A 24,548-nucleotide genomic window follows, 5' to 3' on the forward strand; every position below is an offset into this window, starting at 1 on the left:
CTATGGAAAGCAGTGCTGTGCGTAGCCTTGACCCTTCCTTCTGGCACAGTCGGGGGACAGGAGGGGCGGGGTTTGTGGCCTGAGTAATGTGGCAGAGCCCATGGACTAATTGGAGTGGCGACCCCATAGCACATGTGCACAACGGGCTGTGTAGACTACTAAGCTCTCTAAAAGGTTCGCCAGCTTGGGGCTGATCCCTGGGAAAGCTATCTGAAGTTTTTCCTACATCATACCAGGTTGCAAAACATCACGGCCAAAGAAATTTATTTTAAAATAGAAACATACATACATTAAGCTTTAAAACAATTAACTTTTAAACAGAAAAGGAAAAAGCCATTTGATCCCAAAGTCTCTATGGAACAACTTTCCATGTGCACTGAACTTCACATAAGGGACACTTAACTCGAAATGGAAATCCCACATCCTCCGCCTCCGAGGGCACCAGGGTCGGGAGTGGGGCAAGGGGGTGGAGGGGCCCTAAGAGGCAGCACCCTCAGGGCTCCCACCTGAGTGCTGTTGTACCCCTGTGCAGGAAACAGGCTCAGGGATTGGGCATCCGGGGCACTTCCGTCACCTCCCAAAGGCAGAGGAGCTCCGAGAAACAGAGATGTCTGGAGGGTTTGGCAACTCGGAAGAGGTGGCATCAGGAATTCCCAGAGCTTCCAAGAATACTCATGGCGAGCAGGCCCTGCCTGCGGTGCTCACTCCGTGTGGGACTTCGGGGTGGGCTGCTCCTCGTAGGACTCCCCGAACTCATTCACTCTGCTCTTATCCACAGGATAAAGCCTGTAAACACACAGACGGCGCTCACAGGAGCTTGGGTGCCACAGGGAGCGTAAGGGCCAGCCACTGGGGCGCTGCAGAGAAGTGCAGAGGCTCGAAGGCCCCGTCTCTGAATGGGGGTGTGCACCCCTGCTCTGTGGGCCTGATGGGGCTGGTGCTTAGGACGGGAGCCCGGTGGGGCAGAGGTCCACCCTGAGGCTGCCTCTTGGGGCAGCGTCCTTTCACTCGCTGGCCCAAGGCAGCACTGCTCCATACTCGGCCACAGGTCACTTTAACCCTGACCGCCCTGGGCTACCACAGGAGAGGCAGGTGGGGTCAGTCCTGAGGAGAGGGGGGAAAGATGTGGCATCCAGCTCTGCATAACCCCTTCTACCTCCCCATGCCTGGCCGTGACCTTGGCCCTGCCGGAGGGGTTGTGAGGAAGGTGGCCGTGGCCTGCAAGTGTGCAAATAAGTGGTGCTGCCTGGGGGGGGGTGACCTCCAAGATGGCAGGAAGGGGGCAGGTAGGAAGAAGGACACAGGTGAAGTCTGGACACTCAGTGGCTACCAACCATGGGGATGTAACATCCATCCCAGAAAGAAGCCCCTTCTTCACCCCAGGACCAGGGGTCACGGCAGGGTGAGGGCAGCTCTCATGATAATTCCCTGCAGTGCCCCACCCTGTGGGCCAGAGCAGGACCGCAGGGGCACCAAAGACATCCAGACACCAGCTCTGGAGGGGAAGGGCAGCTGGGCCAGGTGTACGATGCATCTGCAGATCACACCCCTACCTGCAGGACACTGTGCTCAGTGAACCCTGCCAGATCCACTGCACCCTTGAGGTTTGGGGTGGACCTGGGTGAGGATCACCAGCAGAGACCCAAGGGAGCCACAGGCCTAAAGCAGGTGATGAGGTGGGTCAATCCCATGGCGCATCCCACACTGGTACAGGAACCCACTGTGGGCAGCCACCACCTGCACCTACTCACCCCACATGGCCGGCAGGCAGGGCTCTACCACTCACCATCGCTGGTACAGGTAGACCAGGAAGACCACGTCATCCCGGAAGCAGGCCAGCCGGTGGGATGTGGGCATGGTGATGATGAAGGCAAAGACATCATCGATGAAGGTGTTGAAGGCCTGCAAAGCCGGGGGAGGTCATGAGGCCGAGCCGGCTGCGGTCTTGCTGCTGCTCTGCCCAGGCAGTGCACTGCACCAGGCAGACATGTGTGCAGTACCTTCGCCGTGACACCGACGAGGCAAGGTGGGGCCTGGGGTCACACATCTGTCACCCCAGCACTCTGAGAGGCTGGGGCAGGAGGATCTCGAGTTTGAGCCCAGTCTGAGCACTGAGTGACTCAGTGAGGCCCTGTCTCAAAAAATAAACACAAAAATAGGGCTAGGGATTCACCCAGTGTGAAGGCCCCGAGGCCACCCCCCATCACCAAGGGGGAAACAAAAGCAAAGCAGGGAGTGAGAGGCAGAGCGCGTAGCGGGGTGCAGGTGTGGCTCCTCACACCAAGGGCTGCAGCAGGACCCAGGCCCTTCCCCTCACGCTCGGAAACGGAGAACCACACTGGGCTGACTCGGCTCCACTGGGGCTCTGTGCACTAAGGCCACACTGCCATGCTGCCGGTGCTGCATGGGCACTGGGCACAGTGGGGGCCCGGGGTCCACTGTCCCACACCAAGGGTGGCCGTGCTTTGACGAGGTGAGGAGAAGACCCCAGCCTTTCACCCTCTCCAGCAGTGGCCACGGTGATTCTGAGCCCTTCACATTTTCTTAAAAGACCTCCTCAGAGGGGCTGGGGATTTAGCTCAGTGGCATAAGCGCCTGCCTTGCAAGCAGGCAGTTGTGAGTTCGATCCCCGGTACCAATAAAAAGGAAAAAGACCAAAAAAAAAAAAAAAAAAAAAAAAGACCTCCTCAGAAAAAGAATAGGGCTGGGCGAGCATGGGGCGAACACTAGCAAACCCAGCTACTGAAGAGGCTGAGGCGGGTGCACCCCAAGTTCAAGGCCAGTGTGGACCCCTTAGTGAGACCCTGTCACAGAGAGGGCTGGGGAGCCGGGCAGCACTGACCTTGTAGGTGAAGGCCTTCCAGGGCAGGTGTGCCACCGACTTCATCTGCACGGGGAAAGGGCTCAGGTCAGTCTGGCGCCTAGGGACACGTGCCTGCCCAGCCTGGAAGTACATGGCCCTTACCTTATAGTTCACGAAGAGCTGGGGCAGCATAAAGAGGAAGCCGAAGGCGTAGACTCCTGTGGGGCAGACAGTGCTGTGAGAAGGGAGGGCGTGTGCCCTGCCACATGGCACACATAGGATGGTGACACCCAAGGCAGTGGCTTAGGGGAGTGATGCTGCTGACCCCTGAGGGGCATCAGGGTCTGTGAGGACTCTGCCTGGGACTCACTATGGCGTGGGCTGTGCAGGCCACCGTGCTCCACTGTGGGAGACTGGCCTAGTGCATGTAGGCATCTCCCAGGGCTGCGCACGGTCCACTGGCTGGGCTTCCTGGAGTCACAAAGGTGACGCCATACATAGCTGAGGTCATATAGCTCCAGGAGTTAGTTTCCTGGATGCATCGGGATGTTTGGGTCTCCTGCTGCCAGGAAGAGGGGACTGGGTGCCAAGCAGGGCAGAGTGCACATGGGGAGCAGTGTCGCCCAGCCACTTGGGCCCAGGACTCACCGTTCACGAAGCTGTTGATGAGCCATGAATACCAGCTGGAAGGGAAGGAGGAGTTGGGACCTGGGCACTAGGCCCCACCAGGTATATCCCTCATCTCTGGGATACTCAGTCTCTAGGGCACCCCATCCCTGTGCCCACTTAGGTGCCCCTTCCCAGGAACCCAGCCAGACCAGGATGGCTCCAAAGCCCAGTCATGCAAACATAGGCTCCTCCAAGACTGAAGGCGGGCATGGCACACTGCCCATACACGTGCTCCATGGTGCACCCCACTGTGCCTGCCCACATTCTGGGACCCCTCTGCCCCACCTCCACCTTGCCTGAGCTGGGCCCATCTCTCCCAGCCCACCATGTGTGACAGTGCTTCGCAGCGGCTTCCTCTTCTTCCCTGTTCTGCGACCTCTGCTCTTGAAGCCAGCTCAGCCCAAGACTGTGCCTCGAGAGCCCAGGAGCCTGAGGCCACGGTGAGCTCCATGACCTCCACCCACAGAGGCCAGCAGGACCACGGCCATTGCCCGCCAAGCCAGCGCCCCCAGCACCTGCAGCCTGGAAGGCGTGAGTGCAGGGCTGGCTCCCACCCACCTCTTGTACTTGATGTTGAGGAGCGAGTACACAGCACCCCCGACACACAGCGGGTACAGGAGGTAGGACAGGTACTTCATGGCCTGCGGGACAGAGGGAGCTGCTTACACCGCGCATGCAGATATGGTGAAGGTGCACTGGTGATGGCAGGAACCAGGCAGGTACCATAATGTGTGGGGCAGCGACAGCCCAAGTGACCCGGCAGAGGGTCACGGCCATGGCCACACACAAGGGACTCAGTGTGTGACAGTCAGTGCCACCAGCACACTTGCCCCCACCTGAGCTCCCTTCCCATCTCAGTCAACACTGCTCCTGTGCAGAAACACGGCTCCCTCTACACCTGCTGCTCTGCAGTGCGGTACAGCGGAGGGTGGGAGTGAAGCCAGGCCCCAGCCCAGCAGCCCAGCAGGCCACTTGGGACCCCCAAGTGCTGCGCCTGCAAGGCCAGGAGCTGGGAGGCTCTGCATGCTTCCTCCTGGGGTCCAAGCCACTCTTCGGGGGACAACTCCCACAAAGGTGGTGTCGCTGGCTCACCTGCGTGTCATACTCCTCAGTCTTCCTCTCAGATTCACTGTAGGTGCCAAACTGTGGTGAGATCAGACACAGTGTTGGCCTTGGTGCCCCAGGCAAGGCCAGGCATCATGACACCACCTGACTGAGCCCCCCAGGCCTGTGGCCAGCAGTGCAGTGCAGCAGGCCTCACTGTAGGCTGAGGACCACGTGGGGTCACCTCTGCCTCACTCCATGGGGTCCATTGCTGTGCACCCACCCACTGCAGCCACACTACTTCATGCAGAGGCAGTCCTGATCAGCTGGGCATGGGGGCACATGCCTATAATCCCAGAACGTGGGAGGCTGAGGTAGGAGGACCACCAGCCTAAACTACATAGTGAGATCTTGTCTCAAAAAATAAAGCAAACAAACCAAAAGAACTAACAAAAGGCAGCACTCTTGATGGGCTCTGATCTGCCAAGGTGCAGGACCTCTGGGCCAATGCTACAAAACAAGACACAAGGCCAGCACTCCAGCCTGGGGCAATGCTGTGTGCTTTGGACTCAGGCCTGCTCTGCGGAGGGCACATCACTGACTGGCCTGGGCTGGGTGTCCGAGCCTGTGGGCCGGACCTTGCTCTGGAGAGCACAGCACGGCAGATAGAGGAGTGCTCCAGTGAGGAGCCCAGCTGGCGGGGAGTCTTGGCTGAGACCACAGCACCACACATGCACCCCTGGGTGCCAGGCAGCAAATAGGGTGAAACAACTCCCGTCACCAAGGTCAGGCACTGCTGGGACACTGCGGAGACTCGAGATCCCTGGTGAATACTAAGAGCCTGGCAAAAGAAGGAGGGGAAGGCGGGACCGGGACTCACTTGCAGCACAGGCCTCAGGCCTCTCCAGGCCACAGTCATCTTCAAGGCCTTCTTCACTTTCCATAGCTGTGGGGAGTCAGGACACTGCCTTCAACATTCCCAGATGCCAGCACCCACTGCCCCAGCCTGCCCAGTCCTGAGCCTTTCCCCCGGCCTCTGATTTTTTTTTTTCATCAGTACCAGGGATCAAACTCACTACTGCCTGCTTTGCAAGGCAGGCGCTTATGCCACTGAGCTAAATCCCCAGCCCCCATCTCTGATCTTGCCAGGGCTCATACAGCTCACAGGGCCAGGCACCTGGGACAGCTGCCCTAGCACCACACTTGCCAGTCCCTGGATGGCACCTGTGATCGAGCCCTTTAGGCTCACAGCTGCTGACCAAGGCAGCTCAGGACTCACCTCAATGGCGGCCCCGATGCCGGCCGGAACCAGTACCAGCAGGCTCGTCTGCTCGTCCAGCAGGAACAGGAAGATGACCACAGTGCTGAAGCAGCGCCAGAGAACTGGGGACACAGGCGTGGGAGGGCGGGGTCACCACACCTGCACACACCCTGCCCTCCCACCATGAAGCCTCCTATGCCTAGCCTGCAGTCCTGCACAGAGGAGCTGTGCGGACAGAGTGGGCTCAGCACATGACAGCTGGTTCACCCCAGCACCTCCAAAACCAAGAGTAACAGCGAGTAACTACATGGCTCTGGAAAGCACTCCGGATCAGGAAGCGCCACACAGCTGCCAGCAGCAGGCGGCCCAGAGGCCTGTGAGTGCTCACGGCTGGTTCCCCGCCCTCTCCCCTCCTGACTCTGCTGAGCAGCTGCGTTTCCTCGCTAAGCTGCACCTTTTCCCTCTCCAGTCGCACTCTGAAACCTCCCTATGTGTTCTGTCCTCTGCAAGGCTTGGAGCATGGAGGTGCTAGGCCACAGATGCTGGCCAGCTTCCTAGGAGACCTGTGTGGGTCCAAGCCCTGCAGCCAAATTCAACATAGTTTTGCTTTTGTGAGATGAGGTCAATTAGTTCAGGCTGACTTCAAACTCTCAGCAATCCCCCGCCTCCTCCTTCTGAGTGCCGGGTTATAGGCGTGTGCCACCATGCTGCCTGCTGCTTTAACCATCAAAAAGAATTCCATTTTCTTGAAAAGAGACGTCCATTTTACACCAAATAATTATATCCCAGTGACTCTGAGCTCCTAACATAATAAATCATTTCAATTTTGTTATTTTATGAGTTATTTCCTTACATAATAATGCTATAATCTATAGTGTCTTTAGTAATTATCCTTTCCATGATGCTTTATGAAAAGTTAAAAATTTCAAAGCCAAATAAGAGAATAATGAAAGTTAATATACTGTGTTATCATTGTCTTTAAGTAGCTACTCAGAGTATGAGACAAAAAGGCTTCTTACAGAAGAGAAACAAACACCAAAGCCTGCAAAGCTTGCTTTCCAATGAACTATGAGAAACTAGTAACGAAACAAATTAGTAACTAGTAAATGAAATTAGAAACAAATTAGCATACATGCTGAAGTATTCTTAACTTTCTATCAGTACCAGGGATCAAACTCACGACTGCCTGCTTGCAAGGCAGGTGCTTATGCTGCTGAGCTAAATCCCCAGCCCCATGTTGAAGTATTCTTGAAACGAGATACCAGATAATCCCTAGAATCATCTGGCCTCCTCCTTACCTGCCTTCTATTTTGCTCTACATAGGGTACGCTCCCTGGTGCTGAGTTCCTTATGTAACAGACGCCGTGTGACAGCCAGTCAGTGTGTCTGCCTGTCTCACGTAACTTCACGTTCTCAGGCCACCCCCTTCTCACCATTCCTCATGGCACAGCAGTACTCCATCACACAGAAATACCGCATTTCCCTTGCCTATTCTCTGCTGGTGGACATTCAGCAGTCTCCAGGACCTCACCCCAACTTCTACCTGACATAGGAAGGACTGGACATGCCCTGCCTGTCCCTTTGCATGCCTGTGTCCACCCTGCCTCTGCTGGCCCAGCCACCGCCCCTGCTGCTCAGCAAGCAGGAGCAATCAGGCTGAGAGATCGCCCCCAGCCTCCACACACACTGAAGGGTCCCAGATGGAGCCCTGCCCTGTGGCCTGCACACCAGGACTGTCTCTCACCACACCCCTGGGCTTCTGAGGCACACCTGTGATCAGTGGGACAGTATGTGGCCTCAGATGCCAGGCAAAACCCACCTCCCCAGGGAGCACAGTCAGGTCACAGGGTCCCCAGAAGCCATCAGAGGACGTCGGAGTGTGGGCCGAACCACTCCAGGCCTACCTGCTTTGGTGGACATTCCAATCATGCTCTTTTTTTTCTTCCAGAAACTGATGTCATTCTTAAATGCCAGAAAATCAAACAGCAGCTGCAAAACACAGGCCAGCAGTCTGTATCCTGAATAGCTCCGTCATGTGTAGCCACCAGGCAAGCCTGTAAGCAGGCTGGACCCAACAAGGCTGGCAGGACACGCCACATCCTGTAGGACACAGCCTGCATCTGCTCCCTAAGCCAGGGCCCTGGAAGGCAGGGGCCTCAGTGGGTATTGCCCATGCTCGTGTGTCAGGTGCCTTCTTCCACCCCACAACCCCAGGTACCCGCTCAGCACTAGCTCATCCCTGGGGGCTCCACTCCTAAACACACACTGATGTTTATTCCCGACTCAGGGCAACTCGGGCTCCAGTGATCCTATTCTAACCCCCAACCGCATGTGCCAGCTTCCCAGAACCTGGGCACCTGCAGGGCCTGGCTGCACACACAGGGAAGCCTTCCTAGCTGAGAGCAGCTGGCTTTACACCCTGCAAGGCCACTTGGCTCTGGCTGCCTCAAGTACTTTGCTCTTTTGAAAAATGGCCTCCAGTGCCAGGGGAGGGTCACCTTCTCTGACCGGGAGAGCCCTTGGGACCACAGCTGTAGGGCCTGTGCCTCAAGCGCCCACTCACGTGGAAAGCCGCAACAAAAAAAGTCAGCGCCAAGAAGTACAAGTTGGTATCCACAAAAATGCCCTTCACTTCATCCGCGTCCTTCTCTGAAAACCCTGCCAAGGAGGAACACACGCACAGATGCAAAGAACCCAACTGCGCTGACAGTGAGACTGTACCTGACCTGACCTCGGTATGCAAAGCACCATGTTCCAAAGAAGGCAAACTTCCAAACACCCACAAGGGACTTTCGCAGAGGCAGATGGAGGTGGGATGCTGAGACCTCCTCCCGGGGAATGTGGACAAGCCCTACCCAGGCGGAGGCACACGGGCTGGGGTCCGTGACAGAGGGCACTGGGGAACCCACCGAACTGCTGCAGGGAATACACAGCGTCCTGCATGTGAATCCAGAAGCGCAGCCGCCCCAGCGAGATCTTGTCATAGGACACGGTGAGCGGCAGCTCGGTGGTGGAGCGGTTGATGACCTGTTGGGACAGCAGCGTGGTGAGGACCAGGCCTGGGGGCTGAATGCTCAGGTGGGGATCTGGAGTGGCTGTGGTCACGCACGGCTTTCTGACAGCCTGTGAGGTCCAGGGGGTCCCAGCCCACCCCATCCTGCACGGCCCTGCCTCCTATATCCATGGTGTCTCAAGGGGTGGCAATTGCCCCAGGGCACAGACATGCACACTGGCACCACGCTCCACACAGAGCACAGTACCACGGGATGCTGGTGTGGGCACCACCATGTGGAGGCTTTACTGCAGGGGGGTAGCAGGCACTGGGGACCCTCAGGCCACCCATTCCAGGGATGCCACTTTGCAAGGTGGTACTTCCCTGCCTGCTGGCTGCACTACCCTGGGGATGTGGCTGTCCTGTGTTGGCACTGCTCTAGGAAGTCACATGGCTCAGGCAAAGCCTGCTATGACAGAACTTCTCCTGAGTCAGGACAAGGCTGTCCCAGACCTGAGGGTCGTGGCCATGCCAATGCCAGCCTCCCTCAGCATGCAGGGATCTGCAGGTGCTGCCTCGAGCCTCCTCCCAGGACACCTGCTGCAGACAGCACTGGGCCTGTTTCCTGCAGGCCTTGCACACGGAGCTCCCAGAAGCCTGCACTGCACCACACCATCTGCTGCTGCAGAGCCCACATGCCCTTGGCCCAGGGTTGTGTGGTGCTGCCTCCCTGTTCCAGCAGAGTCCAAGTGCCCTCGGCATTGCAAATGCACTGCAGCATGGGCCATGAGGAGCAAAGGGAAACTGAGTTGGAGAAAGATGGGGCTGGGAATAGAGCCATCACCCCACCTGGCCTGCAGGTCACACAGGTGCAGCAGGCAGCCAGGACAGTAGCATGGCCAGCCTGGTGCCCTGGGGCCTGAGCAGACATCTACAGAGTCTGTCACCCACACGGGACCTGTGCACCAAGGCAAGCACCTCACTCCAGCATCGGCTCCACCCCATTCCCGACAGCAGGTACCCTCACGTGCCCTCCTCACAGGGACCTCAGCCAGAGCGCAGCCTTGCCCAGAACCCCAGCTGTGAAACAAGGAGTGCTGTTAAACATTAGCCATCAGCACTCCCGTGCCCAGCCAAAGGTCAGCTGGCCTCTTCTGCTGCTCTTGGTGCCTGGAACGCCTGCCTCTCTCCACTTCTCAGCCTCGCCTCACCCCAGGAGCCACAGCCACCTTTGGGCGGGGCCCCCACTGGGGAGGCCACTGTGCCAGGTGCTTCTGAACGGATCCAGAGGAGCTGTTTGGACAGAGCACCTGCGCTTGAGGAAGACGGGGTCAGGACCACAGCCACTTTGCTCCTGGAGGCCACCTCTCTCGTGCCACCAAGGACAATCCCAGCTCACCATCAAGTCCTTCACGCGGTTGCTCAGCTGGTCAATGAACAGGATGGGAAGGTAGTGCACCGTCTTCCCCAGCTGGATCCTGGAGCAGAAGCATAGCACCCTTGTCAGTGTGCACCGCTGCACCTGCGTGCAGAACCTGGGCCCAGGAAGCTACTCCAGTTCCTGTCGCCTGACTGCATCTTGGGCACTGTAATACAGACTTTCCCCACAGCGATGGGGTGACATGCAGTAAGATGGGAACCCCCTACAGGCTCCAGGGCTAGGGGTACCAGGGGCACAGTGACACACAGGGCTGGGCCCATCTGTGCGCTGACACAGAATGACCCATGAGGCAGCTGGGAGCAGAACAACACCCTTTGCTACTCCAAGAAGGATGTGTGCTGCCCTGCTGGAAACCAGGGACAGGTAGGGGTGCCCCACCAAATGGGCTTTCTGTCCCTTTTATGCTTTGAGCTGAGTGGGCAAATTATATGCTCATAAGTAAGAGGTAGTCTGAAGAAGAAAACACCCTGTGACAGCACCACGGGGCCTCACTGGGCCAACTCCTAAGCTGCGTGGTTTCAACATGGGGCTCCCTGAGTGTGGGAAAGGGACAACACGCGTCTGCCCCCCACATCAACAGTGACATTTAACACACGATGGCATGTGACTCGAGGTCGTGATCTAAAGACAGATTCTCCGGGCTGGGGATTTAGCTCAGCAGCATAAGCACCTGCCTTGTAAGCAGGCGGTCCTGAGTTCAATCCCTAGTACTGATTTTAAAAAAGACAGATTCTTCAGCATATTTAGAAGAATCAAGTAAAAACCTCCCTGTGCTTCCTGGCTCAGGCGGCCAGACACGGGGCCAAGTCACTATTGAAGAGGGGCCACACCCACTCACACCTGGCCATTTGCAACCTTGGACATCTCCACTGAGGGCAAAGGTCGAGGGGCACCTGCTGGAGCTCCCCCTCCTCCCAGGCTTGAGGGCCTCGATCAGTAGGGGGTCAGGGGTGGTGAGGAGGTGGGCAAGGGCCTGGAGGCTGTAGGCAACGCCAGGGCACAGGTGTGGTCCACACTGCCTGGGAGTTGCTGGCCCAGGTCTAGAGGCTCCTCGCACAGTGTCATGTCACCCAGCAGGGCCCAGAGACACTCACATTTTCATGTACCGGTGCACATCGGCAGGCAGCGAGGATCCATCGAAGACAAAGTCGTCCACCATCACGTTCAGCGTTAGCCTGGGTCTCCAGTGAGAGATGGGCTCGTCCAGGGCACTCGATGGCTTCTTCTCAGCCTCCATCTGCTGCTGCAAGAGAGAAACCACCCACACTGGGCAGATGCCAAGCTAGGCTCAGTGAGCCTAGCAGGGTGCCGTGAGGCCCCAGGCTGCGGGTTCCCTGGTTCTGGTCGCATGGTTCCTGTTCCATAGTCACGTGGCCAAGAGTCATCCTGACTCTGCTGCAGGACTGTTGGACTAAGCAGGCTCTCTGGGGGTTTGGAGGCAGAGCTCAGGGACCCTAGTGACACAGTGAGAGGGGCAGGGCTGTGAGACTGCATGGAGGCACTGCCAAGCCAGCTACCACCATGGTCTGCGAGAAGCCAGGCGAGGACTGGCATGAACTCTAAATAAACTCAGCTCAGAAACAAAGCACCAGGACAACCCTGCTCATCACAGACAGCCGACTGTTCTCTCTTTTTTTTTTTGTCCTTTTCCTTTTTATCGGTACCGGGGATCGAACTCACAACTGCCTGCTTGCAAGACAGGCGCTTATGCTGCTGAGCTAAATCCCTAGCCCAATAGCCGACTGTTCTCAAAGCAGCACTGTATCACCCTTCCTAAGAATCATTTACCTGTGACACTTTACACTACAGGGTCTTCCAAGAGGCCAGGGCACCTCTGCCACACCCCAGAGGCTACTGCACACACCCATCACGACACACTCGCCCTCCAGGAACCCCCATACAAGGTCCCAGGAGGACCACTGTCTCCAAGGAGACTGGTAGAGATGAGGGCTCCTCCCAAGGATACAAAGCAAGTAAGGGCCAGCTGGGAGAGGGTTTTCAAAGCCTGCCCTTCCCCTGAGATACCCATTTCCTGTGCCAGGAACACATGGAGACCGCTTCCTGGGAGCCGCTGCACCTTTGTGAATCAGCTCGCTTCCGCTTCCACTCCGTTTGATACAGATGAGCTTTCCCTTGTTTTGTTTGTGGCCCCAAGAATCACACTTTCGTGATTTCCAGTTATTCTCTGCACACACAGCTTTCAACCAGTAAACAAAATGGAACTCATGCCTGTAGCCTTCTACAGTCTCGGGTTATGAGCTCAGAATTAATGTCCAGCTGTCCAGTCTCCTGTGCCACAGCAGGGACTACAAGCAGAGGGACATAGGCCCTGTTCTGGAGATGCAGAGGACCTGTGGCCTGAGAGGTAATGTGGGTAAAGAGTGCTAGTAGTCACTTAAACTGGACATCCCCGATTTGATATGGAACTTTTTGGAGGACTACACCACGTAGCTCAGGTCTCACAGTCCTCAGGTGGTGCTGTCTCACCTCAGGAGCAGGAAGGGGCACAGAAGGCCTCGTGCTGCCTGGCTACGGGTGGAAGGCTGATAACCTGGCAATCCTAAAGCAAGACAGCACCTGCTGAGGACAGCTATCAATACACAGGGTACAGCGAACATCTGGCTCCCTGTTAACTTACTCCTCATTTCTCATTCCTTTTTTTTGATACTGAGGATCAAATTCACGACCTCGCGCTTGTCAGGCAGGCACTTACGCCGCTGAGCTAAATCCCCAGCCCCACCTTCTCACTCTTTATAGTTGCTATTTGTGAAACACGGGCCACACCCCTCTCCCTGTGCTTCTTGCTTATAAAAATAAGCCAACACAGAGGTTGTCAAGCCAGTCCACCTGTACCTTCAAGATTGTCTCTGCTTTTCTTTATTCCCTGTTGTTCTGATCAGTCCTTGGTAGCATTCATCTACAGACCTATTGGAAGTTGTGCAGGGAAAAGTGCACATTCAATCGCTCCACTCTCCAGCACTGGAGCCCCCCCACAAGCTGCCGTGGGACACACACATGCACACTCTGAGTGGGAGACGCGAGCTCAGTGCCGGCTGTGGGCACTCCATGAGGTTCCTACCTGTACAGCAGACTCCCCCGTGAGCAGGTTGACTTCCTCTGGCTTGGGGACCATGTAGGTGGTCAGAGGACTGACCAGGTGCACCTGTTTCCCATCATGCCAGGGCAGAATCCCAGCATGATGCAGGAAAATGTAGGCATATAGCGTCCCGTTGTTTCGGGTTTTCTTTGGTACAGAAACATTAACTGTTCTAAAACAGAAGAAAAGGTCATCTCAAAAATGTGTATCTTGGTGTCTGTTTACACAAACATGCACGTTACTCAAATGTCCACAGAGACAATGTTGTCCCACCTTAACTAATTTTAGCTCAGACAGCTAAAAACAAAACCCACCTGCCCATGACTTTACTCAGACATGCCCTGAGCATTTGGAGGAGCACGGGCACCTCCAACAGAAGGTGACAACCAGAACTGCCACCTCCACCTCATGAGGGTCAGACATTTCACTACCTTGCTGGAGAGGATGGGCAAGAGACCAGCTGATTTCCTGAGCCCCAAGCAATACAACTCAAAACTCACGAGGCCAGACCCCAGGCTCTCAAAGTTAGAACAACTGCATGTGTGCGGCAAATGCTTCCTTGCATAACAAAGAATGCTCAGAAATATTCAGTGTGGGTGGGTGGTCTTTGGTTTCTGTCATATTTTTAAAGAAAAGACAGCAGACTGTAACCACGAGAGACAAGAGTTTCCAGCCTCAAACTGGCCATGACTCTCAAACTGAGTGGGGACCACTCGAGCACTGCACATATCCCCAGAAACACCTCCCAATCCTCTGACCACAGAGGATCCTGCTTCCTCTTGCCTCTTCTGCAGCTCCACTGCCAGAGCTCTGAGCAGGCCCTGCTGCAAAGAGAAACACACTGCAGTGCTGGATGTCTTGCCCCACACACAGATGGATCTCCCCACCCATGGAGGTGTTTCCGGTGAGCACATGCTCTGGGGCAGGCTCGGGAACAGTTGCACCAATACACTCCTCTTCCAGGATCAGAAACTGAGGCCCTCACTATCTGACCTGCAAAACCTGCATGGGTCTGACACAGAAGTGGTCACAGCTAGGAAACAGAGCTCACCTGGGGACACATCTGAGCCCTGACAAGTGCTAGCACTGAACAGACATGGGCCAGCCCTCTTCAGCCACACTTCAAGAACCTCAGAATGGGCCTTCACTCGTCCAGGGAAGCTAAATGGCCAGGTGGAACTAGGCTGGCTGACAAGGCGCTGCTCACCCAGTGCAAGGTGGCAGCCAGCCAGGGAGGACTGGCCACTTAGAACACATCTGACATCTCCAGGCAGTGTAGATGGGAGAGGGCGGGATCTTGACTAGCAGATCGCTTTTAACATCACTCTTGATGAACTGTTTTTTTGTTTTGTTTTTTGCAGTTCAGGCTGGACTTGAACCTACTATGGAACCCAAGCTGGTGATCCTCCTGCCTCAAGCCTCCAAGCGCTGGGATTACAGGCATGTGTCACCATGCCCAGTGAACTTTTTAAAATTTTGAGACAGGGTCTTGCTATGTAATTCAGGTTAGCCTTAAACTCACTATGTAGCCCATGGAAGCCTCAAATTCAGGGCAATCCTCCTGCCTCAGCCTCCTGAGTGTCCCATATCTGGCTTCTTGACTGAACTTTTTTAAAAGGTAAAAAATTGCATGAGATGGTAAACTGTACAGTAAGAGTTAACATATGTGGACAATGTCTGATCTTTTCTAATTTTCTACACAATTCTTTTTTCCACCTTTATCTCATTTCTCTTGTTCATAACTCAAGGGAACTACTTCACCAGATAGAATGTGACACCTGCTTCTCTAGTGATTTCCCAGCTGTGTGTCTACAAAACCATCAGGCAAGCGCATGAGCTATTTCCTAAGTGACAAGTCCACCACCTGCTGCTTTCAGTCTGAATGTGATGCACCACATGCTAACATAATGCATCACCTTTCAAATTTGGACTCCACGTCAAAGTCTTCTACGTTCAAGACCAAGTCCACATTGTTCTCGGCACCAAGGCTGGACCTTGTAGTAGTATACACGCTCAACTGGAAAAGATGGTGAAAAAGTTAGCCTCTGAGGCACCTGGCAGACAATACATCCCCCAGTCCAGAGAGCAGATGATCTGATGGACCCCCAGAGGCGGAGTTCCAGACTGGGGAGGGGTCTGGCGTGTCTGCTACAGAGGAGGTACATGCTAGACTGCGAAGCTGGTGAAGATCACAGGCTGGGCATAAACTGCCTGGTGGGAGTCACAGGGAACAGCACCTAGGGGTGCCGACAACACAGGGGGCCAGGAGGAGCCGCGTCAGCACTCCAGGCATTGACACGAGTGATCAGGGGCAGCACCTGGAGCCCATAGCACACAGTCTAGGAGAACCCAAGCATACTTTCATTGGAGCCACCAGGACGCCGGACAGTGGTACCGGTGACAGGTGGCCAGCTCACACCCGCCTGGCCCGGCCTGGTCCGCAGCGCTCACCTGCAGCTTGGGCCGCCGCGCCAGGTACGGCTGGATGCAGTTGGTGTCGCCAGTGCACGGGCGGGTGTAGACGATGCCATACATGACCCAGCAGGTGTGCACCACGTACACGACGAACACGCCCACCACCAAGCTGGTGAAGGAGCTGCGGCCGCTCCACATGGCGCCGCCGTCCGCCGGCCGAGTGCGCCGCCCCGCCCGCCCCTTGCAGCCGGCCGCCCCGGCCGCCGCTCACGAAAGAGCCACCGCGCGTCGCCGCCACCGTCGCGGGGGAACGAACGCGCCGCGCGCGGGCCGCCGACCGCCCTGCATGCTCTCACCGCCTACACCTGGCGCCGCAGGATTCGCCGGCCGCCGCTTCCGGGGCCCTGGCCGCTGCCGGAAGTGGACGCGCGTGCGAGCCCCTAGGAGCGGTAATCGTCCCAAACTGCGCACGCGCTTTCAAAAATCGGAGCGCAGTTGTGACGTCACCCTCCCGCGCCGTCCTCCCAGAGTGCCCCGCGGGAGCTAGGCGCTTGACTGTATTGAGGGGGCCTCAGGTGGGCGGCTGCATAGGTGTGCGCGTAGCTAAGTGGGGTGTAGGGGTCTGCAGGGTACGGTGGTTGCGCGGGAGGCCGATCCTCGCCCCGGGGCCAGCCTCCGCCACAGAGGCGACAAGCAGGCGCGTGGGGATGGGGGCTGGAGCGAGAGCAGGAGGGGCGGCGCAGAGAATCTGCTGGTGAGTCTGGATTGTGTCCAAAAGTTAAGAAAAGAGACATAGCCACCTGATAAACACCTGATTTCGCATGTGTGTGGGGGTGTTGTTACAGTGTTGATCACAAAAATCGGAGTGGTCAAAAGGCGAGCAGACATTCATTCCAGAACTTTAGTCTCTTCTAAAGACTAAGGTGCCACACAGCAGTAGGTCAGAAACTGAGTTGGCCTGTCTTGATGTAGAGGCTGCGTTTGCTAAAAAGCACTGACTTTTGTGGGTCCTGCAGATACACAGTGCATAAGCGAAGGTAGGGTGAAGCTCAGCAGACTTGCCTTCATGTTGTGTCCCTGCTTTATTACCTTAAATTTTGACATAGATTCCCTCTCAGCTTTGCCCATGTGCACGTTAATCACCTGAGGAGTATCTGTGTAAACTAGGATTATTAGTCTCCAAATTTTATCTAACCTATTTGATCCCACTTCATGGAAGAAACCAAGCTAAGAGTAGCTAAGAAACTTGCAGGATTTTCAGGGACATTTAATTGCCAAAACGACCTGCTCTGAACTCTTCTGGGGCACACCTGGAAATCTTCAGTCATCACCCTAAACTTCAAGTCACCTTCAGCTCCAGGAATACTGATAACCATAATGAGATGGCTCCTAAGCGGGAGCAATTTCTCCTTGACAGGAACTGAGGCTTCTGGGCCCTTGCGCTGGAGCCATCAATTCATGGGAACCGGAGTTCCTTTGGGCCCCAAGGACTCTTCTGGAGCCGCCTTGCAGAAGCAGAACCGGGACAGTGATAACCAGACCAGAGTTGACTGTGTTACTGTGTAATTATGCACACTTGCTCTCGGCCTCAGTTCTTTTTCTGTATAAACTTAAGAGTGGCCAGTCCGTCTTCCTGAAGTTGTGGCTAAGGATATCTGCTCCCCCTATATTCCCCTTGTAGCTACAATAATGAAACTTCTTTCTCGTTTAATGATTTTTGGGGGCAACTGATTTCTTGGGATCTCCAGAGTCCAGCCTCTATCTTAGGACTCTAGTAGCAGCCAGAAGGAACAATTTTGTGGACTCTTAAGAACAGTTTTCAAGTTTGAGAAGCAGGAGTGTCTAATGCGCTCTTGATGTGGATGATCCAGTAGGCTTGCGAAATTTACAGCCCTCTGCTCAGTATCCATTTTCAACTGCTGAAATCACCTCGATCGTGCTCGTCTTCCTACAGAAGGCTGCTTTTTGATTAAAAAAAATTTAAAAAAGCCCAGGTCCTGCCCGACCTGTGCCCTACAATGTTTCGTGTTACAATATGAATCCAATGTAGGGACAAGCACTTTAGTTTTTTGTTTTTCTTTGCGATGGGGTTTCTATATATAGTCCATGCTGGCCGTGAACTCACTGTATATCCCATGCTGACCCTAAACTTGCAGTGATCCTGCTGCCTTATCCTCCTGAATGCTGGGAGTAGAGGCACAGGCCACTGTGCCCAGCCAGGGACAAGCACTTTGAAGGAAAATACAAAATTCCTTAGCATGAGATGGCCAGTGCCCACTCCCAGGGTCTAGGAAGAAGGAAACTTACTTCACTTTTGAGGGATCTGTGGGTGGCACCTCATGTTTTTGGTGGAAAGGCATCATTTCAGCCTGTGGTAGGGACCTGCTCTTCCCATTTCTTCCAGAGAGTTGCCAAAAGCAGGACCTTGCTCTGCTGGAGTTGCTGGTGTCCTTGCTCTATTCTCTGTGGTGGAGCCTGGGCTACTGAGTCTCCAGCACCCATGGATACATCATCAAAAGTATCCTTGGGCATTAACTGAAACATCAGTGCTATTGCTCAGGGGTTTCAGAGGCAGGAGGGGCTGTGGGGAGGGGGTCATGGGAACCAGCTTTTTCCAAGCAAGTGGAGGGATTAGTTGCAGATTTAGTAAAGGGGCTGAGGGTGGGGATGGTCGGCCAGCAGAGACTCCCTGCACCACACACTCACATCCCAGGTGTTTTTCAGCTACAGGATCTGTTCATAGCCCCACTGGTATCAGTGTTGTCATGGTGTCTAACCAGACTGCTTCCCTCTAGTTGTACTGTCCTGTCAGAAAACCCTCAGGGACCTCCTTTCACCCTGAGGGACATTCTTCCTTAGCAGGCTCCAAGCTTTTTTTCGAAGTGTGCCTGCTGTCCTCCACAGTGCTGTCCTGTGCCCATGGGGCATCTTGTCCTATTCTGAAGTGCTCTTGAGACCCCTGCATTGGTTGCATCTCCTGCTGCAGTCAACTGTAGGCAATGCCAGCTCTAAGCATGAGGGCTCGGGAAGCTGGGGCCTGCGGGGTCTTGTGGCATCTAGGTGGCTTAGAAAGGGCTGCAGAGCCCTGGGAGCTCTGGGATGGGCCATCCCCCAATTTCCTCAAGTGCCTCATTTTCCTGTCAGGGTCCAGGCTGTTCTCAGAGCTGGAATTGGATCCGTGCTGTTTCATTCTGTGTGCATCCTTGGTGAACCCAGTGGGCCCTGGGGCTCTCAGAGGAGGGACTTTGCAGCAGATGTGCTCCTTACAGGGTGGGCTGACCATGTCCCCTGCCCCACTCTGTTCAGGTTCCACAGGAGGACAAGGACAAGGTGCCTGTCTCAGTCTCCTTGGGACTTTGACCTCTGCTGAGCCACGTCACAGTTGTTACTCAAGGGCTAGAAAGCAGAAATCTTACCAACGCCTTTAAAGAGCACCAGAGGTGGTGCTGTTGGGCTCCCAAAGAGCCGTACACTGGCTCCTCAGTGCTTCAGCCTTGCTACACAGCTCAGTTCCCAGAAGGTGGTCTCTAGGCTTTGCTGGCCTCCCTGATCCCCAAGGCCAGCCTGTTTCTATGTACTGGGCAGCAGACGCACAAAAGGCCCACTGACTGACTGCTTAGGCAGCAGGAACTGCTGGGCCCCGCCCCGGCCTTAACTTCACCCTGTGATCTGAGGCTAGTGCTGGCAGCCGTGGGTCAGTGGCTCTCTGCCCTGCTGTGTTCTATGGATAGCTCAGAGAGATGCCGAAGAAATGTCTGCTTGCAGATTGGTGGCCGTAGAGTGGAGAGTGGCTCTCCTGGCATTCAGATCTGGATGTTTAGATTCTGCTGGCTCAATGCTGGCTGCAGAACGGTTGCTGCTGGTCCTCCAAGGCAATTGCCCTCATCGACGGTCCAATTCCCCAGGAGGAAAAATCAATGAGATTGTGGGTTTCTGCTGTAGCACACATGAGCCCTGTGATTATCGTACAAAAAGTCGGCTGGCCTCCCACAGTGGGACTTAGTTCTGTGGGCTTTGCTGTTACCTCAAGAAACTTATTTTTGAACAAATAATAGATGATATTCTCTGGCACCCATGGGAGCTAAACAGCTCCTGACAGCTGGTGAGCTCTCAGAGGCGGCTCTTCCTGGGCAGGTGGGGGAGCCATTTGCCAGGCTGTTCCACCCAATCTCCTGCTGATCCCGGGGTGCCAGCTTGCTTCTGCTGTGGCTGTAATTGCCCCCTTGATGAGCACGGTAATGACGGCCTGGAGCTGCCAGCATGAGTGCTGGAGCCAGAGTGCAGAGCACTTTCCCCGCCATGGAAAAGCCTCTGAAGGGCAAGGAGATGTGGCTGGGGACAAGGGCGCTTACCTGCCCAGGCACTCACAGGAAGCAGAGCAGCTATTCTGGCATGGGGTGCACCTGAGAGGAGGCACATGAGGACCCCTTCCAGTGGGCCCACTCAGTGGCTGTGGTGACCACAGGGCAGGAATGCAGGGCTGCAGTTGGGTGGATGAGGAAACTCAGGCAGGGAAGGGTTTTCACCAAACCCACACTGGGGTCCAGCGATGACCCCACAGAGCTGCCCACCTGCCCTCAAAAGTGTGCTCAAAGGCAGCACTGCCTGAAGGGTGCAGGCCCCAGGCCTCTGGCTGCCAGGAGGAGGCAGGCCGCAGGCAGGGTGCCGGGTCAAGGGAGGTTCCACAGGGACAGGTGGGCAGCCCTGATGGCTGTGTCTCAGGTCCAAGGGCAGAGGGCCTCCTGCAGGACAGAGGGAGAAGCAGGGGGTCCTTAGTAGTGTCCTCTCCTCCTCTAAAGATGGGGACACAGTACCCGGCCACATTCAGCCACAGTGGCCCTTGGTGAGGAGGGGCTGGTGGTATGGCAGGAGGGACCATGGCAGTGGCTCCTACTGGAGATGGGCAGCGGCTCTGGTTCCGGGGAGGCTGCAGCATCGGAGGGACATGGAACAGGGCGTCTTCCAGGACCGACCCTGACTACACCATGCCTGCTTGCACAGCACCACAGGAGGGCTCCCGGGTCAGGCCACGTGCATGTAGAGCTCCTGGCAGGCTTTCTGTAAGTGAGATGTCTCCAGGTAGACAGGTCTTGTCCCTGGGATAAGCTGAGTGTGAGGACTGCACCTGACTGCTTCCGTGTGAGCTGGGGCACAGTTATGTAACTCACAGCACTGGGGCCAAAGTGAGGAGACGAAGCTACCTGCAGGGGAGTCCAGTGCTGTGGAGGTGGTGGCACCAGCACAGGGGATCAAGGGCAATCTCTGGCTTTCTCGGACCATGCCGGCAGAAGGATAAGTCCAGCCCTGGTGTCAGACCCTCTTGGCTATGAGGGAGCCTGGCCAGGGTTCCTTGTTGCTGTGGGTTTCCAGATGGGAAGGCAGGGCATCCTCTTCGTAGGCTGGGGCTCCAACTCGGGTCCTGTGGGCAGGCTGCTTCCCATTTAGGCCGTAAGGCTCCACCCTCAAATTCTCATGATTCTGTCTCTGAGCTGGTGTTTTGCCATTGAGGTCTGCAGGGCCAGGTGGGTGTGAGCAGCATAGAGATGCAGTGCTCATGCTGCCTGCTCCATGGAGCCTTCATGGCACCCAGGAGGTAAGAGAGGCCCGAGGTGTCCTCTGGAGTCATGCGGCTGAGGCTGGAGAGGCCAGCTGGCATCAGGAGGCTGTGCCTTGTGCTGCCTGTGTTGAGGCCTGGACTTGCCCACCCCTGACTGTCCTGGCCTTCCCTGCTGAGCACGTGATTCTCCCCACTCTTGTCTGTCACTGGTGGACAATTATGCTGCTCTTCCCCAAATTTTCCTGAGAAGATGCTCTCGGCCCCCAGGTCCGGCAGACTCGTTCGTGGTGAGTGTTGGCCTATGCAGTGCAGGACATGGCTTGGATCTGTGGGCCTTTCCTAGAGCCCACTGTCTGGGCTTCTGAAGCCCTTTTGTCCCAGAGGCTCCACGGTCTCTAGACTTTGGCTCTCGCCTCATGGGCACAGAATCCATGAACCCACTGCAGGATATGTGGGCAAGGACAGGCAGCGTGTCACACCTACAGCTGGATAGTGAGAGCCTTCATTCAAGCCAGACCTCAGGCAGAGAGGGCCACAGGGGCCAGGGCACAGGGCAGAGAGGCAGGGACAGGTGACAATTTCGAGGTGGCTTCCGAGGGACATTGTGAGCGCAGACTGCCTCTGACACCCAGCAGGGCCTCTGCAGACTCAGGGTGCAGGTTTGATGCACACATAAAGGTGAATGTCAAGTCCATGATGCTGACTCTAAATTTTGGGGTTTTTAAGTAAAAAATTAAATTGGCCCAGGATAATTGCACACTGTTGGGAGCCGTGGCACTGTCAAGTCATCAGACGCGGTGATTGCGAGGCCTGTGGGAAAGTACAAAAGCCTGAGCTAGATTACCCCTCTCATCGAGCCCGCCTGTGTGGCACCTGTTTCTTATCACCCCACTAAGTTCCCGCCTCACAGGGTAGTCTGCCTAGCTATTAATCCTATATATAGCCAGTGCCTCCACCCCCGAGAGAGAGACTGAAGCACGGAAGGAGCCGCGGGGAGCGGACCGGTAGAGGCTTCGGGGCAGACTGAAGCACGGAAGGAGCCGCGGAGAGCGGACCGGTAGAGGCTTCGGGGCAGACTGTATAAGGAGAGAATAAAGAAAAGCCTGACCACCGCCAGACCTTGTCGTGTGTCTTTCCTGCCGGCCGGGAGCGACATCGACAGCACACTTTGTGGGGCATCACATGAGACTCTTGACAAGCTGTGTTGTGTCCAGGTCAGCTGTCTATGTCTGTCTTCTGGGATACTGATCATTACTATGTGCTGAGAACTCTCTGAGTCCTATCTTCCAGTGTTCGGGAATCCAGTCACCCTCCCTGCCTGCAGTCACTATCCTGCACTATGGCACCCCAGGGCTTCTTGCTCCTGTTGTACCCGTGGATCAACCTCTCCCCTCCCCAGTATCTGGGAGCCACCACTCCATTCTCAACATCTATGAGATCAACTCTCTTAGATTCCTTGTGTGAGTCCCATCTGGAGCATCTGGTCTTTCTGAACCTGGCATCAGGACTGTGATCCTCCTAGTTCCAACCATGCTGTCACCAGTGACCAGATTTCACCCTTTTTATGGTTGAATTGTGTTCCATGATGTGTATTTGTTACTGTTGCTGTTGCTGAGGTGAAATACCCACCACCTGTGATTTAAAGGATTCATGGTTCCAGAGGGTTCAGTTCATGGAGAGCTGGCTCCAAGGCAGAAACGGCCTGGTGGAGGAGAACTGCTCATCCCATGGCGGCTAGGAAGCAAAGAGGGAAGGGAGGAGCTGGGGACCAGAGCACACCCAGGCCATGGATCAGTGACTGCTTCCACTGAGGCCCCACCTCTGAGTGTGAACCATAGGGGTACATTTTGGATGTAGACCCTAAGATATAGATCAGGTTCTCCTTACACATTCATCTGCTGATAGGCACCTTGTGGGCCAGTGCTCTGTCCTGGCTGCAGTTCACTCCATGTGGGTGTCCCTTCCAGTCCATGATCTCTTCTGTGGATCTGTGCATAGATCTACATTGAAGTTTTAGAGAAGGCACCACACTTTTCTGTGATGGTAGATTTTTCCTTGTTGAGAATGTCATTGAACAGTAAAAAGCAATGCTGTTTGAGGGAGAAACCGCAAGAAGAGAAGCTGTGCAGTTGCATCCCTTTCCACCTGCATCTTCAAGAGAGCCACTGGGTTTTCATTTGGCTTTGGGTCCGGTTAGTGCACCAGCAGGTCCTGCAGAGGCCTGCCGAGAATGCTCCTCAGCCCTGAGCCGGGTGGCACCTGGTTCCCCCTTCCTTGGCCAGGTGCACCTTGCAGAGGTGCGTGGATTGGTCCCCTCAGAACACCAGGGACATAGCACGCTGTTCTGGAGGTCTCCATTTACATTCTTCCTCAGCACATTTTGTTAGAAGTCTACCTGCCTTTCACCAGAGGTCTTGAGGTTTTCTCACCAGTCTCTCTGTGCAGCTGATTCTATGGGACAAGAGTTGATGTCCTGACGCCTCCCCATTTTTGGAAGACAGTTGGACATGGCTTTTGGTGTCATGTGGCCCACCTCCCCCCACCTGTGCATGCATCTCCTTCCTCTCTTGATGTGGCCCACCTCCCTCTTCTTCCTATGTATAGTCCACCTCTGGTGAGTTGGAAACTGGCGGTCAACTTGACACCAGCTGACCTGAGTCAGCATGGTGTCGAGTGTTCAAGGCCCACCTGAGGACTGTGCCAGCATAAAAAGGAGATGTGGAGAGGAAGAAGAGTGTTGTTCTTCAGGAGCTGTTGGTTCTCTTGTTGCCGTGGTTCTCCTGGAGGTGCCTGCTGAGCTGCTTTCCTGATGTAAACTTGGCTGTTCTCATCATCAGAGGAACTTGGGACCTTACCACCAAGAATGGCTGAGGTCACTTTGGGGGAGCTCTGGTTCTCACATTGAGCATTGCATCCTGGGTCCAGCGGGAAAGATGTGTGCTGTTAATTCTCCAGGAGAAGCTTGTCACACTGGCTTTCTGATTCGAGCTTGGCTGTGCTCACTGCTGGAGGAGCTCAGGACCTTGTCGTCATGAGGATGACTGTGGTACTTTTGGAGGAGCCTTATTTTGCATATTACTTCTTGGCTCCAGTGCAGATCACTTAGCCCACTGGCACAGATCTTCCACCCCTAGCACAGACTTTGTAGCTTCCACTGCTGACCTTTGGGCCTTCCCAGGGCAGATCCATGAAATATACTTGCGTGAGTCATTGTTGTGGGCTCAAGGCCTCCAGCTGAACTTGTGGGAGATGTTGTCATAGGCTCTAGG

The 24,548-nt window shown here is 55.4% G+C and overlaps 1 protein-coding gene and 1 long non-coding RNA gene across 4 annotated transcripts; one reads left to right on the forward strand and one right to left on the reverse strand.

Moving 5' to 3' along the window:
• Positions 1–247: 247 nt before the first annotated feature.
• Clptm1l (CLPTM1 like) lies at positions 248–16,105 on the reverse strand. 3 transcript variants are annotated; one of them, XM_005000011.4, is made up of 17 exons: positions 15,759–16,105; positions 15,224–15,324; positions 13,290–13,479; positions 11,305–11,450; positions 10,169–10,247; positions 8,687–8,804; positions 8,341–8,435; positions 7,682–7,766; positions 5,796–5,899; positions 5,397–5,462; positions 4,565–4,615; positions 4,031–4,113; positions 3,452–3,486; positions 2,966–3,021; positions 2,843–2,887; positions 1,787–1,902; positions 248–786 (listed from the first exon to the last, which is right to left on the reverse strand). In XM_005000011.4, exons 1-17 carry the CDS (start codon positions 15,918–15,920, stop codon positions 702–704), a joined length of 1,617 nt encoding a protein of 538 aa, XP_005000068.1. In that variant the 5' UTR covers positions 15,921–16,105; the 3' UTR covers positions 248–701. The 3 variants fall into 3 exon arrangements, with proteins under 3 accessions (XP_005000068.1, XP_003462141.1, XP_063114002.1); XM_003462093.5 differs by having other exon boundaries at positions 11,305–11,453; XM_063257932.1 differs by lacking the exon at positions 4,565–4,615 and having other exon boundaries at positions 11,305–11,453.
• Positions 16,106–16,221: 116 nt separating this feature from the next.
• On the forward strand, positions 16,222–22,395 carry LOC134478042 (uncharacterized). Its single transcript, XR_010050380.1, has 2 exons — positions 16,222–16,476; positions 17,140–22,395. It is a non-coding gene; the product is annotated as an uncharacterized LOC134478042 (long non-coding RNA).
• Positions 22,396–24,548: the final 2,153 nt, after the last annotated feature.

The sequence above is a fragment of the Cavia porcellus genome, unplaced genomic scaffold (genome assembly GCF_034190915.1).
Source record: "Cavia porcellus strain 051 isolate PalLab524CR breed Dunkin Hartley unplaced genomic scaffold, mCavPor4.1 scaffold_11, whole genome shotgun sequence".
Classification (NCBI taxonomy): domain Eukaryota; kingdom Metazoa; phylum Chordata; class Mammalia; order Rodentia; family Caviidae; genus Cavia; species Cavia porcellus.